Source organism: Columba livia, chromosome 34 (genome assembly GCF_036013475.1).
Source record: "Columba livia isolate bColLiv1 breed racing homer chromosome 34, bColLiv1.pat.W.v2, whole genome shotgun sequence".
Lineage (NCBI taxonomy): Eukaryota > Metazoa > Chordata > Aves > Columbiformes > Columbidae > Columba > Columba livia.
This window is the reverse complement of record NC_088635.1, coordinates 341,164-357,274: the sequence shown is the minus strand read 5'-3', so window position 1 is coordinate 357,274 and position 16,111 is coordinate 341,164. Positions and strand designations below refer to the sequence as shown.

The 16,111-nt window shown below is 63.5% G+C and overlaps 1 protein-coding gene across 1 annotated transcript; it reads right to left on the bottom strand.

Annotated features, from left to right (window-relative positions):
• Positions 1–194: 194 nt before the first annotated feature.
• Positions 195–15,182, bottom strand: EHD2 (EH domain containing 2). The gene is given in 8 exon segments (XM_065044246.1): positions 195–1,876; positions 4,485–4,649; positions 9,650–9,826; positions 9,828–10,063; positions 12,566–12,663; positions 14,385–14,437; positions 14,439–14,564; positions 14,566–15,182. Coding segments are annotated over 8 exon segments (1,620 nt in total). The 5' UTR covers positions 14,785–15,182; the 3' UTR covers positions 195–1,330.
• Positions 15,183–16,111: the final 929 nt, after the last annotated feature.

Below are 16,111 nucleotides of genomic sequence, written 5' to 3'. Positions count from 1 at the left end.
CGCCATCTTGGGAAAGGCGGAGCCGCCATCTTGGGAAGGGCGCGGCCGCCATCTTGGGAAGGGCGCTATCCAACGGGGGGGTTTCTTGCACGTACCCCCTTGCACACCCACCACACCCCCCCCTTGCACACTCACCTCCCTTGCCCCCCCCCCCTTTCACAACCCCCCCGTTCCCAAACGCCACAACCACGGTGTCTCCATCAGCCGCACCGTCCTTTATTGGGGTGGGGAACCCCCTTGTGCCGGGGGGTGTTTCTCTGCCTGGGGGTTCTCTGCTCGATGGGGGGTCCCCGGGGGGTGTCTGTTCTTCGGGGGGTCCTCGGGGGTGTCTCTGCTCGATGGGGGGGTTGTTTCTGCTTGGGGGTTCCCTGCTCGATGGGGGTCCCAGGGGTGTCTCTGCTCGATGGGGGGTCCTGGGGGGGTCTCTGCTCGATAGGGGGGTCCGGGGGGTGGTCTCTTTCTGGGGGTTCCCTGCTCTATGGGGGGTCCCGGGGGGGTCTCTGCTCGATGGGGGGGTCCGGGGTGGGGTGTCTCTGCTTGGGGGTTCCCTGCTCGATCGGGGGGTCCCAGGGGGTGTCTCTCTCTGCTCGATGGGGGGTCCCGGGGGTGTCTCTGCTCGATGGGGGGGGTCTCTGCTTGGGGGTCTCTGTTCGATGGGGGTCCCAGGGGGCTCTCTGCTCGATGGGGGTCCCGGGGGGCTCTCTGCTCGATGGGGGTCCCGGGGGGGGTCTCTGCTCGATGGGGGTCCCGGGGGGCTCTCTGCTCGATGGGGGTCCCGGGGGGGCTCTCTGCTCGATGGGGGTCCCGGGGGGCTCTCTGCTCGATGGGGGTCCCGGGGGGTCTCTGCTCGATGGGGGTCCCGGGGGGGGTCTCTGCTCGATGGGGGTCCCGGGGGGCTCTCTGCTCGATGGGGGTCCCGGGGGGGGTCTCTGCTCGATGGGGGTCCCGGGGGGGTCTCTGTTCGATGGGGGTCTCTGCTTGGGTGTCTCTGCTCGATGGGGGTCCCGGGGGGGTCTCTGCTCGATGGGGGGGTCTCTGCTTGGGGGTCTCTGCTCGATGGGGGTCCCGGGGGGGTCTCTGTTCGATGGGGGTCTCTGCTTGGGGGTCTCTGTTCGATGGGGGTCCCGGGGGGGTCTCTGCTTGGGGGTCTCTGCTCGATGGGGGGTCCCGGGGGGGTCTCTGCTCGATGGGGGGGTCTCTGTTCGATGGGGGGGTCTCTGCTCGATGGGGGGGTCTCTGTTCGATGGGGGGGTCTCTGTTCGATGGGGGGGTCTCTGCTTGGGGGTCTCTGCTCGATGGGGGTCCCGGCCGCTCCCCCCCGGCGGCACCTTCACTCCGCCGACCCCTTGGGCCGGCGCTTGGACGGCGGCACCAGGCGGGGGGGCAGGTCTGCGGGCAGCCCCCTCCCCTCCAGCTTGGCGCCGATGAGGTGCCCGGCCAGCGCGAACTCCTCGGCGTCCAGCATCCCGTCCCGGTCCACGTCGCTGAGCTGCCAGATGCGCCCCAGCACCGAGCTGGGCAGGTTGCTGCTCACCATCCAGCCCCGCGCCCGCCGCCCGCTCAGCTTCCCGCCCAGCGGCGACAGCCCGTAGAAGATCTCGTCGTATTTCGCCTTGTCCTTCGTCACCACCCACTCGTCCTCCTCCTCCTCGGCCCCCGCCGCCTCCTCCTCGTCCTCCTCGTCGGCGCCGAACGGGCCCTGGCGGGCGCCGTCGAACGCGCCGCCCTGCACCCCCGCGTCGGGCGCGCCGCGCTCCTCCTGGCGCAGCAGCGGCATGAGCGCCGCGATGTCGGCCGTGAGCAGCTCGTCCAGCGCCTCCAGCAGCCGCGGCTTCAGCGCGGGCAGGCGCGACAGGTCCTGCGCCAGCAGCAGCGCCTGCGGGCGGCACGGGCTCAGCGGCGCTATCGGGACACGGGGGCGATATGGGGGCGGTGTCGGGACATGGGGCGGTGTCGGGACAAGGGGCAGTGTCGGGACAAGGGGCAGTGTCGGGACAAGGGGCAGTGTCGGGACATGGGGCGGTGTCGGGACATGGGGCGGTGTCCCGACACGGGGCACTATCGGGACATGGGTGCGATATGGGGGCAGTGTCGCGACATGGGGCAGTGTCGGGACAAGGGGCAGTGTCGGGACATGGGTGCGATATGGGGGCAGTGTCGCGACATGGGGCAGTGTCGCGACATGGGGCAGTGTCGGGACATGGGGCAGTGTCGGGACATGGGCTCAGCGGCGCTATCGGGACATGGGTGCGATATGGGGGCAGTGTCGGGACACGGGCTCAGCGGCGCCAAGGGGATGTCGTGACACGGGGCACTATCGGGACATGGGTGCGATATGGGGGCAGTATCGCGACATGGGGCACTATCGTGACATGGGCTCAGCGGCGCTATCAGGACACGGGTGCGATATGGGGGCGGTGTCAGGACATGGGGCACTATCGTGACACGGGCTCAGCGGCGCTATCGGGACATGGGTGCGATATGGGGGCAGTGTCGGGACATGGGGCACTATCGTGACATGGGCTCAGCGGCGCTATCGGGACATGGGTGCGATATGGGGGCAGTGTCGGGACATGGGGCACTATCGTGACATGGGCTCAGCGGCGCTATCGGGACATGGGTGCGATATGGGGGCAGTGTCGCGACATGGGGCAGTGTCGGGACATGGGGCACTATCGTGACATGGGCTCAGCGGCGCTATCGGGACATGGGTGCGATATGGGGGCAGTGTCGGGACATGGGGCACTATCGGGACATGGGCTCAGCGGCGCTATCGGGACATGGGTGCGATATGGGGGCAGTGTCGCGACATGGGGCAGTGTCGGGACAAGGGGCAGTGTCGGGACATGGGGCGGTGTCGGGACATGGGTGCGATATGGGGGCAGTGTCGGGACATGGGGCAGTGTCGGGACATGGGCTCAGCGGCGCTATCGGGACATGGGTGCGATATGGGGGCAGTGTCGGGACACGGGCTCAGCGGCGCCAAGGGGATGTCGTGACACGGGGCACTATCGGGACATGGGTGCGATATGGGGGCAGTATCGCGACATGGGGCACTATCGTGACACGGGCTCAGCGGCGCTATTGGGACATGGGTGCGATATGGGGGCAGTGTCAGGACATGGGGCACTATCGTGACATGGGCTCAGCGGTGCTATCGGGACATGGGTGCGATATGGGGGCAGTGTCGGGACATGGGGCAGTGTCAGGACATGGGCTCAGCGGCGCTATCGGGACATGGGTGCGATATGGGGGCAGTGTCGGGACATGGGGCACTATCGTGACATGGGCTCAGCGGCACCAAGGGGGTGTCGCGACACGGGGCACTATCGGGACATGGGTGCGATATGGGGGCAGTGTCGGGACATGGGCTCAGCAGCGCCAAGGGGGCGGTGTCGCGACACGGGGCACTATCGGGACATGGGGCGGTGTCGCGACGTGGGGCAGTGTCGGGACATGGGGCACTATCGGGACGTGGGTGCGATATGGGGGCAATGTCGGGACATGGGCTCAGCGGTGCCAAGGGGGCGGTGTCGCGACATGGGGCACTATCGGGACATGGGCTCAGCGGCACCAAGGGGGTGTCGCGACACGGGGCACTATCGGGACATGGGGCAGTGTCGGGACATGGGGCACTATCGTGACATGGGGCACTATCATGACATGGGGCAGTGTCGCGACGTGGGGCGGTGTCCTGACATGGGGCAGTATCGTGACACGGGACACTATCGTGACATGGGGCAGTGTCACGACGTGGGGCAGTGTCAGGACATGGGGCAGTGTCGCAACGCAGGACACTATCGTGACATGGGTGCGATATGGGGGCAGTATCGCGACATGGGGCAGTGTCGGGACATGGGGCAGCGTTGTGACATGGGGCACTATCGTGACATGGGCTCAGCGGCGCCAAGGGCGGGGTGGCGGCGCAGGGGCAGTGTCGTGGTGTGGGGCAGTGTTGTGACGTGGGGCAGTGTCGTGACATGGGGCAGTGTCATGACGTGGGGCAGCGGCGTGACACCCCCAGACCCCCTCAGACCCCCATCTCGGGGCTCAGCCCCCCCAATACAGGGTTCAGCACCCCCAGCCCCCCCAATCCGGGGCTCAGCACCCCCACACCCCCATCCCGGGGCTCAGCACCCCCAATCCAGGGCTCAGCCCCCCCATCCCGGGGCTCAGCCCCCCCAGTCCAGGGCTCAGCCCCCCCAATCCGGGGCTCAGCCCCCCCATCCCGGGGCTCAGCCCCCCCAGTCCGGGGCTCAGCACCCCCATCCCGGAGCTCAGCACCCCCAATCCGGGGCTCAGCCCCCCCAATCCGGGGCTCAGCACCCCCATCCCGGGGCTCAGCACCCCCAATCCGGGCTCAGCCCCCCCAATCCGGGCTCAGCACCCCCAATCCGGGGCTCAGCTCCCCCATCCCGGAGCTCAGCACCCCCAATCCGGGGCTCAGCCCCCCCAATCCGGGCTCGCTCAGCCCCCCAGCGCACCTGCATGCGTGCGCAGTCGGGGAAGTCCCCGGGCGGGATGTGCTGCTCCAGCTGGATCCGCGCGAACAGCAGCGGCAGCTTCTGGATCAGCTGCTTCTTCTTGTGCTCCTTCCCGAACACCGACGGCATCTCCTTGCGCAGCCGCCCCATGATGTGCGCGTGCACCTGGGGGCAGCAAGGCCGCACGCCTGGGTCCCCTCCCGGACTCCTGGGTCCCCTCCCGGACTCCTGGGTCCCCTCCCGGACACCTGGGTCCCCTCCTGAATACCTGGGTCCCCTCCCAGACGCCTGGGTCCACTCCTGGGTCCCCCCCGGATGCCTGAGTGCCCTCCCGGACGCCTGGGTCCCCTCCCAGATGCCTGAGTCCCCTCCTGGACACCTGAGTGCCCTCCCGGACACCTGGGTCCCCTCCTGGGTCCCCTCCCGGATGCCTGGGTTCCCTCCTGAACACCTGAGTCCCCTCCCAAACACCTGGGTCCCCTCCCGGATGCCTGGGTCCCCTCCCAGACACCTAGGTCCCCTCCCGGACGCCTGGGTCCACTTCGTAGCTCAGAGGGAAAGAGAAGAGACCACGGGGGGGTCCCATGGGGATGCTGGTCCCTGTCCCCATCCCAGACAATCCCTGTGCCCATCCCAGTGCCACAGGCCCAGTCCTGTCCCAGTCCCGTCCCCATCCCAGTCCCATCCCTGTCCCCATCCCATCCCTGTCCCCATCCCATCCCTGTCCCCATCCCATCCCTGTCCCCATCCCAGTGCCTCCCCCATGTTGGTTCTGGCCCCATCCCATGTCCCATGTTCCGTGTCCATGTCCCACGTCTGTGTCCCATGTCCCGTGTCCGGCTCCCGTGTCCCATGTCCCATGTCCCCTGTGTCGTGTCCGTGTCCCTTGTCCCATGTCCTGTGTCTGTCTCCCGTGTCTCATGTCCATCTCCCATGTCCGTCTCCCGTGTCCCATGTCCCATGTCCTGTGTCCCATGTCCCGTGTCCCATGTCCCATGTCCATGTCCCGTGTCCCATATCCATGTCCCGTGTCCTATGTCCCGTGTCCTATGTCCCATGTCTGTCTCCCGTGTCCCATGTCCCGTGTCCCATGTCCATGTCCCGTGTCCCATGTCCCGTGTCCCATGTCTGTCTCCTGTGTCCCATGTCCCATGTCCCGTGTCCCATGTCCCGTGTCCCATGTCCGTCTCCTGTGTCCCATGTCCCGTGTCCCATGTCCCGTGTCCCATGTCCATGTCCCATGTCTGTCTCCCGTGTCCCGTGTCCTGTGTCCCATGTCCCATGTCCCGTGTCCCGTGTCCCGTGTCCCGTGTCCCGTGTCCCGTGTCCCGTGTCCATGTCCTGTGTCCCATGTCCATGTCCCATGTCCGTCTCCTGTGTCCCATGTCCATGTCCCGTGTCTGTCTCCCGTGTCCCGTGTCCCATGTCCCGTGTCCCATGTCCTGTGTCCCATGTCCCGTGTCCATGTCCTGTGTCCCATGTCCATGTCCCATGTCCCACGTCCCATGTCCTGTGTCCCGTGTCCCGTGTCCATGTCCCGTGTCCCACGTCCCATGTCCCCTGTCCCCTCTCCGTGTCCATGTCCCGTGTCCCGTGTCCGCGTGGCAGCGGATGCTCGGCACAAAGGGCCGGATGCGATAAGGCCGCTGGGGGGGGGACGGGACGGGGGGGGAGAAGGAACCGGGGAATAAGAGAATAAAACCAGCCCCCCCGTCCCCCTGGACTCGGGGCGACGGGCTCGGCCATGGGGGGGCTCATCCGCCCCCCAGCCCCAAACCACCCCCCGGGCTCTGGGCACGTGGGGGGGGGACCTGGTGGGGAGGGGGGGCGTTAATTGCTCTGTAATTAGAGGGCGGAAGGGTTACCTCACGGGAAACCATTAACGAGGAAACCAGGCACAGGATGGGGGGGGACACGGTGACGTCCCCCTGTGGCAATGGGGCCGTTGTTGGGGGGACCGGGCGGCAATGGGGCTGGGGGACCCCTGAGCCACCTCCTGGGGACCCCAAAGCATCGGCCGCCCCTTCTCATGGGCCCGGCGGGGTCCCCTTGTCCCCATGGAGAACCCCGAGTTCCCCCGGGGTCCCCTTGTCCCCATTGGAGCCATGGAGAACCCCAAGTCCCCTCCAGTGTCCCCTCGTCCCCGTCACAGAGCCCCAAGTTCCCCCGGGGTCCCCTTGTCCCCACTGGAGCCATGAAGAGCCCCAAGTTCTCCTGGTGTCCCCATCACAGGACCCCAAATTCTCCCAGTGTCCTCTTGTCCCCATCAGTGAACCCCAAGAGCCCTGGTGTCCCCATCACAGAACCCCAAATTCCCCCAGTGTCCCCACTGGAGCCATGAAGAGCCCCAAGTTCTCCTGGTGTCCCCATCACAGCACCCCACATTCCCTCTTGTCTCCCCAGTGTCCCCAGCACAGCACCCCAAGCTCTCCTGGTGTCCCCATCACAGCACCCCAAGTTCTCCTGGTGTCCCCTCGTCCCCATCACAGCACCCCAAGTTCTCCTGGTGTCCCCTCGTCCCCAGCACAGCACCCCAAGTTCTCCTGGTGTCCCCATCACAGCACCCCAAGTTCTCCTGGTGTCCCCATCACAGGACCCCAAGTTCTCCTGGTGTCCCCTCATCCCCATCACAGCACCCCAAGTTCTCCTGGTGTCCCCATCACAGCACCCCAAGTTCTCCTGGTGTCCCCATCACAGGACCCCAAGTTCTCCTGGTGTCCCCTCATCCCCATCACAGCACCCCAAGTTCTCCTGGTGTCCCCAGCACAGCACCCCAAGTTCTCCTGGTGTCCCCATCACAGGACCCCAAGTTCTCCTGGTGTCCCCTCATCCCCATCACAGCACCCCAAGTTCTCCTGGTGTCCCCAGCACAGCACCCCAAGTTCTCCTGGTGTCCCCATCACAGGACCCCAAGTTCTCCTGGTGTCCCCTCATCCCCATCACAGCACCCCAAGTTCTCCTGGTGTCCCCAGCACAGCACCCCAAGTTCTCCTGGTGTCCCCAGCACAGCACCCCAAGTTCTCCTGGTGTCCCCAGCACAGCACCCCAAGTTCTCCTGGTGTCCCCTCGTCCCCATCACAGCACCCCAAGCTCTCCTGGTGTCCCCAGCACAGCACCCCAAGTTCTCCTGGTGTCCCCTCGTCCCCATCACAGCACCCCAAGTTCTCCTGGTGTCCCCTCGTCCCCAGCACAGCACCCCAAGCTCTCCTGGTGTCCCCAGCACAGGACCCCACATTCCCCCAGTGTCCCCAGCACAGCACCCCAAGTTCCCTCTTGTTGCCCCATCCCCGTTCCCCCCACCATCTGTGCTCACCCTAATGAGCCCTCACCCTAATGAGCCCTCACCCTAATGAGCCCTCACCCTAATGAGCCCCACTCACCCTAATGAACCGCACTCACCCTAACGAACCGCACTCACCCTAACGAACCGCACTCACCCTAACGAACCGCACTCACCCTAATGATCCCGCTCACCCTAATGAACCGCACTCACCCTAATGAACCCCACTCACCCTAATGAACCCCACTCACCCTAATGATCCCGCTCACCCTAATGAACCGCACTCACCCTAATGAACCCCACTCACCCTAATGAACCCCACTCACCCTAATGATCCCGCTCACCCTAATGAACCGCACTCACCCTAATGAACCCCACTCACCCTAATGAACCCCACTCACCCTAATGATCCCGCTCACCCTAATGAACCCCACTCACCCTAATGAACCCCACTCACCCTAATGAACCCCACTCACCCTAATGATCCCGCTCACCCTAATGAACCACACTCACCCTAATGAACCCCACTCACCCTAATGAACCCCACTCACCCTAATGATCCCGCTCACCCTAATGAACCACACTCACCCTAATGAACCCCACTCACCCTAATGAACCCCACTCACCCTAATGATCCCGCTCACCCTAATGAACCACACTCACCCTAATGAACCCCACTCACCCTAATGAACCCCACTCACCCTAATGATCCCGCTCACCCTAATGAACCGCACTCACCCTAATGAACCGCACTCACCCTAATGAACCGCACTCACCCCAATGAACCGCGCTCACCCTAACGAACCGCGCTCACCCTAACGAACCGTGCTCACCCTAATGAGCCCTCACCCTAACGAACCGCACTCACCAATGATTCCCCGATCCCCGCTCACCCTAATGAATTGTACTCACCCTAATGAATTGTGCTCACCCTAATGAACCGCACTCATCCCAATGATCCCCGCTCACCGTAACGATCCCTGCTCACCCTAATGAACCACACTCACCCTAATGATCCCCGCTCACACTAATGATCCCCACTCACCCCAATGAACTGCACTCACCCTAACGATCCCGCTCACCCTAACGATCCCGCTCACCCTAATGAACCGCACTCACCCTAATGAACCGCACTCACCCTAATGAACCGCACTCACCCTAATGAACCGCGCTCACCCCAATGAACTGCACTCACCCTAACGATCCCGCTCACCCTAATGAACCGCACTCATCCTAATGAACTGCACTCACCCTAATGAACCGCACTCACCCTAATGAACCGCACTCACCCTAATGATCCCCTGATCCCCGCTCACCCTAATGAATTGTGCTCACCCCAATGAATTGTGCTCACCCTAATGAACCGCACTTATCCCAATGATCCCCGCTCACCGTAACGAGCTGCACTCACCCTAATGAACCACACTCACCCTAACGAGCCGCACTCATCCCAATGATCCCTGCTCACCCTAACGAGCCGCACTCACCCTAACGAGCCGCACTCACCCTAACGATCCCTGCTCACCCTAATGAACCGCACTCACCCTAACGATCCCTGCTCACCCTAATGAACCGCACTCACCCTAACGATCCCTGCTCACCCTAATGAACCGCACTCACCCTAATGAACCGCACTCATCCCAATGATCCCCGCTCACCCTAACGAGCCGCACTCACCCTAACGATCCCTGCTCACCCTAATGAACCGCGCTCACCCTAATGAACCACACTCACCCTAACGATCCCTGCTCACCCTAATGAACTGCGCTCACCCTAATGATCCCCGCTCACCCTAATGAACCGCACTCACCCTAATGAACCGCACTCATGCAATGATCCCCGCTCACCCTAACGAGCCGCACTCACCCTAACGAGCCGCACTCACCCTAACGAGCCGCGCCCTCTTGACCAGGTCGTTGAGCTTCCTGAGCGCGGCGTTGCGCGGCAGGTTCTGGATGTCCTGGAACAGGTCCTGCTCCTCCAGCTCGAACAGCCGCCGGTTCTCGGCCACCAGCAGCGGCTCGGCCCAGAAGGACCCGATGAAGACGCGCAGCACCTCGGGGGGTGCCGAACGCCTTGCCCAGCGCCCACATGAGCGCCCCGTACACCCGCATCAGCTGCTGCGTCTCCACGGCGTCCGCCTTGTTGAGCACCACGCGCACCTTGTCCTCGTGGCCCTGCAGCGCCCGGATGGCCTCGCCCAGCTCGTCCGAGATCTCCAGCTTGTGCGCGTCGAACAGCAGGATGATCAGGTCCACGCGCTCCGCGAACCACTGCAGCACGGCCGGGAAGTCGTAGCCTGGGGGGGGGGGGAAGGGAAATGGGGGTTTGGGGGGGTCTTGGGGGATCCTGGGGGGTCTTGGGGGTGTCTTGAGGGGCTCAGGGGGGGTCCTGGGCGGGGTTTGGGGGATCCTGGGGGGTCATGGGGGGGTTAGGGGGGATTCTGGGGCGGTCCTGGGGGTCTTGGGGGGGTCAGGAGGGGTCCTGGGGGGGGGTTGGGGGATCCTGGGGGGATTCTGGGGGGTACTGGGGGGTCATGGGGGGTTAGGGGGGGTTCTGGGGGGGATCCTGGGGGGGTTCTGGGGGGTCTTGGGGGGGGTCTGGGGGGATCCTGGGGGGGTTTGGGGGGATCCTGGGGGGTCCTGGGGGGGATCCTGGGGGGTCCTGGGGGGTTCTTGGGGAGGTTCTGGGGGGATCCTGGGGGGGCTCGGGGGGTCTGGGGGAGATCCTGGGGGGGTTCTGGGGGGTCTTGGGGGGATCCTGGGGGGTCTTGGGGGGATCCTGGGGGGGTTCTGGGGGGATCCTGGGGGGGTTCTGGGGAGGGTCTATGGGGGGTTCTGGGGGGTCTTGGGGGGGGTCTGGGGTGGTCATGGGGGGGTCTGGGAGGGTTCTGGGGTGGTCATGGGGGTCCTGGGGGATCCTGGGGGGGTTGGGGAGGGGGAGCTGAGGGGAAAGGGAGAGGAGAAGCTGGGAATGAACGTGGGGCTGAAGGCGGCGCTAAACCCAGCCTAACGTACAGCCTGAACCAAACCTTGATCCCAGCCTAAAGTACAGCCTGAACACAACCCTAATTCCAGCCTGAACCAACCCTAAACCCAGCCTAAAGTACATCTTGAACAGAACACTGATTCCAGCCTGAACCAAACCCTAATCCCAGCCTGAACTAAACCCTGATCCCAGCCTAAAGTACAGCCTGAACCAAACCCTGACCCCAGCCTAAAGTACAGCCTGAACACAACCCTAATCCCAGCCTGAACACAACCCTAATCCCAGCCTGAACCCTAGCCTGAACTCAACCCTAATCCTGGCCTAAACCCCAACCCTAATCCCAGCCTGAACACAACCCTAATCCCAGCCTAAACCCCAGCCTGAACTCAACCCTAATCCTGGCCTAAACCCCAACCCTAATCCCAGCCTAAAGGCCAGCCTGAACCCAACCTTAATCCCATCCTAAACCAAACCCTAATACCAGCCTAAACCCCCGCCTGAACCCAACCTTAATTCTGACCTAAACCCCAACCCTAATCTCAACCCTACACCCAAATCTAACCTCAACTCTAATCCCAACCTAAACCCCAACCTCAAACCCAACCCTGATCTCAAGCCTAAACCCCACCCTAACCCCAAACCCACCTCAATCTCAACCCCAAACCTAATCCTAACCCTAACCCCAACCCCCACTTCTCAGCCCTAATCCCAGCTCTAAACTCAGCCCTAAACCGGCTCCGCTCCCCCCTCTCCCCCCCCCCTCCCCCCCCCGCGGCCGGAGGCCCCAAGAGCCAGAAAAAAAGCACCAAAAAAGGCAAAAGCTGCAAGTCCTGGGAAAGGTCCCTCCGGCCCTGCCCTTGACCTTGACCTTGACCCCGCCCTTGACCCCGCGCCCCCCCCCATTCATACCACAGGGAGCGCCCGCCCCGGAATTTGACCCCGACCCCCCCCTTTTCCCACCCCCGAACCCCCTATTCCCACCCCCGCCTTTTTTTTCCCAGCCCCCCCCCTTTCTGGCCCCCCCCCCGCTCGGGGGGGTTTCCCCCCCCCCATCCCCAGCACTTTTGGCAGCGGCCGCAGCTTTTGGGGTGGGGAAGGAAAAGGGGGGCGGGGGGGCCCAGCCCGGCCTGGAAACTTGGCAGCCCCCCCATCTCCGGAAAGGGGGGTGGGGGGTACCGGCTGCCCCACCCCCCCCCCCCGGGAACCCCCATTGCTGGTTCGGGGGGGCGGGGGGGGCCCCGCCCTTGGCAGCGGCTGTTGCACCACTTGGCACCCGGAGCTGGCAAAGGGCCCCCCCCGGGCCCCCCCCGCTCCGCCCCACCCCGAGCACCACCCCTGGGGTTGTGCAACCCCCCCTGACCCCCCATACAGCGTGTGACCCCCCCGACACCCCATATAGTGAGCGTGTGACCCCCCACCCGACACCCCGTATACATCGCGTGACCCCCCCATACAGTGTGTGACCCCCCATACATTGTGTGACCCCCCCCCCCCGACACCCGTATATACTGTGTGACCCCCCCGGCACCTCCTTCCCTTTGCACCCCCCATTTCACTCTGCCCCCACCTTTGCACCCCATTACACTTTGTCCCCCCCCGCCTCCCCAATTCCTGGGGGTCCCCCCCATGCTCCCCCAGCCCGGGGTGGGGGGGGGTCCCCATTCCCGGGGGGTGTTTTCTGTTCCTGGGGTGAATTGGGGGGACACTGGGACCCTGGGGGGGGGGGGTCCCCATTTCCGGGGGGGGGTTGTGGGACACTGGGGCCCCCCGGGGGGGGTTCCCCGTTCCGGGGGGGGGTCGGGCCCCCCCTCACCGCGGCTCACGCGCTGTTTGGCCCCCGACAGGATCCCGGGGGTGTCGATCAGGCTGATGCTCTCCAGCACCTGATTGGGCAGGTGGGCGCACATGAACCTGGGGGGGGGGGGCGGCCGCGTTAGTGACCCCCCCGCCGGGACCCCCTGAACCCCCCCGAACCCCCCTAAACCTCTTCGGACCCCCCTAAACCCCCTGAACCTTCTTCAACCTCCCCGGGACCCCCCGAACCTCCCCGGACCCCCCTAAACCTCTTCGGACCCCCCCTGAACCTCCCCGGGCTGCCCTGGACCCCCCCGACCCCCCCTAAACCCCCCCAGACCCCCCTGACCCCCCCCGGGCTGCCCTGGACCCCCCCGAACCCCCCCTGAAAATTCCCGCCCCCCCAACCCCCTGACCAATCCGACCCCCCCCTGCGCGCCCCCCCCCCCCCCCCGGAATCCCCTGTATCCCCCAAACCCCCCTGAAACCCCCCGGGGTGTGATTTATCGGGGGATGTTTTATCCAGAGGGGGGTTAATTCGGGGGGTGTTTGTGTTTAATTCGGGGGGGGTGTTTAATTCGGAGGGGGGGGGGGTGTGTGTTTTATTGGGGGGGGGGGGTGTTTATTCTACCCGGGGGGGGCCCCTCCCGGTCCTGACGGCGACTTTTCCGAGGCGGCCCCGTCGCGGGGGGGGCGGGGGGGGCCGTTGGCAGCCGCAGCCGCATTCCTGTCCCCTGGCTCATCCCCCCCCGGTCCGTCCCCCCCCCCTCCATGGGGCGGGGACCCCCCCGGGGCAACAGGGGGACCCCAAACGGGACCCCCAGGGGCCGAACGGGGCGGGGGGGATTCCCTAAAAATAGCCAAAAATGGGGGAAAAAGCACCGAATCGGGGGGGTGAAACCCGGAGATGGGCTGGGGGGGGCGGGGGGGATTCCGCTGCCCCCCCCGCGCTTCGGGGCGTTTCCCAAAAGTATGAAAAAGTCCCCAAAAATGTCAAAAAACGGGGAAAAACGGGCGGAATCGCGGCGATGGGGGGGGTGGGGGGGTGGTTTTTGGGGTGATTTCAGCAAAAAAACTCAGTTTGGGGATGTTTTGGGGTGTGGGTTTGGGGGCGTTTTTGCCGTCAAAGTTCAGTCGGGGGGTGATTTTGGGGTGTTTTGGGGGCGATTCGGGGGCACTTTTGCCCTCAAACCTCAGTCTGTGGGGTGTCAGGGGTGATTTTGGGGTGATTTTGGGGTGATTTGGGGACGATTTCCCCCTCAAACCTCAGTCTGGGGGTGCGGGGGGTGTTTTTGGGGTGTTTGGGGGTGTTTTGGGGGTGTTTTGGGGATACTTTTGGGGTGTTTTGGGGGTGTTTTCGGAGCGATTTGGGGGCGTTTTCCCCCTCAAACCTCAATCTGGGGGTGCCGGGGGGTGTTTCTGGCGTGATATTGGGGTAATTTTGGGGGTGTTTTGGGGGCGATTTTGGGGCGATTTCTCCCTCCAACCTCAATCTGGGGGTGTTTCTGGGGTGTTTTTTGGGTGTTTTGGGGGTGTTTTTCGGGTGTTTTCGGGGCGTTTTCCCCCCTCAAACCTCAATCTGGGGGCGCCGGGGCGTAATTTTGGGGCGATTTGGGGGCGTTCTCCCCCTCAAACCTCAATCTGGGGGTGCCGGGGGATGTTTCTGGAGTGATATTGGGGTGTTTTGGGGGAGTTTTTGGCTGTTTTGGGGCTGTTTTCAGCGCGATCCCGGGGCGGTTTCTCCCGCAGAGCCCGCGGTTCGCGCCCCGGCTGCGGCGCTTCTTCGGAGCGCGTTATTTTGGGGGGGAATCGGTTGCTTTTGGGGCGCTCTGACTCACCGCTTGAGGAAGCCGTTGCCGAAGGGGTGCAGCTGCCGGAAAGGTTTTTGGGGGGTCCACGATGAGCGCGTTTCCCGGGGTCACCCCCTCGCTGTCCCCCCGCATGATGGCGACGAACGAGTCGGTGGTGGGTTCGGGCCCGATCCGGCTGCCCGGGATCTCCTGCTCCAGCAGGTACCGGAATGAACGAGGTTTTCCCGGTCGAATATTGTCCCATCACCAAAATCATGGGTTTGTTGTCAAAATCCGCGTCCTCCAGGGCGGGCGAGTGGAAATCGTGGAAGCGATAAAACTCCTCCACGGGCAGGAGCTTCTTTTTGTAGAGGTTTTTCAGCCCCTCGGTTACGGTTTGAACCGTTTCGGGGCTTTTTTTGGGGTTTTTGCGCATCCAGCTGAACATCGCGGCGGTTTGGGGGGGGGGTGACAACTGGGGACACGAGTGACACCCTGGGGTGGGGTGGGGGGGGAGCTCAGCTGGAGCCCCCGGCCATGGGGCGGGGGGGGGTGGGACTCAAAAATAAGGCGAAATTCAAAGCGAAATTCTAAGCAAAACGCGAAGTTTTGCTCTTTTTCTTCTCGCAGCGCCGGGGGGGGTTATATCCAAAAATAGCGCTTTTCACCCCAAAAAAAGCCTTGGGGGGGTCGCTGGGGCCGCTGTCCGGGCGGCCGGAGGGATTTGGTGCTTTTCTTCGGGTTTATTTGGGGCTTTTTTGGGGGTTTTGCGGAGGGAAAATCGCGTCGCGAAGCGGCCGCAGCTCTGAGCGGCCGCAGCTCTGAGCGGCCGCGGCGGCGGCGGCGCGGGAAAAGGGCTGGCGGGGCATAAATTAGCATAAATCAGCATACATTAACATAAGCGGGACGGGGCGGGACGCGGGTTCGAGACCGACCAGGGGAAGGAAAACAAACCCAATCCAAAGCAACTCCAAATGAACAGATTAATGACGGAAGGGGCGGGGCCACCGCCATCGCGACTCCGCGGTTTCCGCAGCGCCAAAACCCCCGGAATTCAACCCAAAACACCCCCCCCCCCCCCCCAAGACAAACAGATTTATGATTCACCCCCAATTTACCCCGTTTTTTGGGGGGTTTGGAGGCAGCAGCGACACGGGGGGGGAGGGGCGGGTTTTGCAAAAGAAAAAAAAGCGCTTTTTAATTTACACAGAAATACTAAATGTACATAATCTTTTAAAAAACTCGTTATACACAATAAATACAGTACAAAATTATTTTATAGTACTATATTTGGGTGGGAGAGCGGGGGGGGGGCGCCGGTTTTGGGGGTTTTCAGCCCAATTTTGCCCTATTTCCCCCCCCCCCCCCAAAAAATCATTGGGATTCCAAATCATGTGGATTCAAATGGGCGGGAAAGGGCCCGATCCTGAGGGGCAAAACTGGAGTTTCCCCCCCAAAAATACAGGGGGGATGGTGGAGCCGCCCGCCCCCCCCCATCCGAGCGGCTCTTTTGGGGCGAAAAAGGGGAAATTTGAGGGTTGGGAAAGGAAAAAGAAGTGACCCCAAATCTGCCAAAATTTTGGGTTTAAAATGTGGGTTTTTTAGGTGGAGTTTTGGGGGTTAAAGAGGGAAAATGGTGAAATATTTCAGTTATTGCTGCCCCCGCTCGACGGTGCCGGAAAAAACACCCAAAATGCAATAAAATGGAAAAGAATGATGGTTCCCCATGGGCGGAGGCGCCGAGGAGCCGCTTTTTGGGTGGAAAAGGTGGAAAA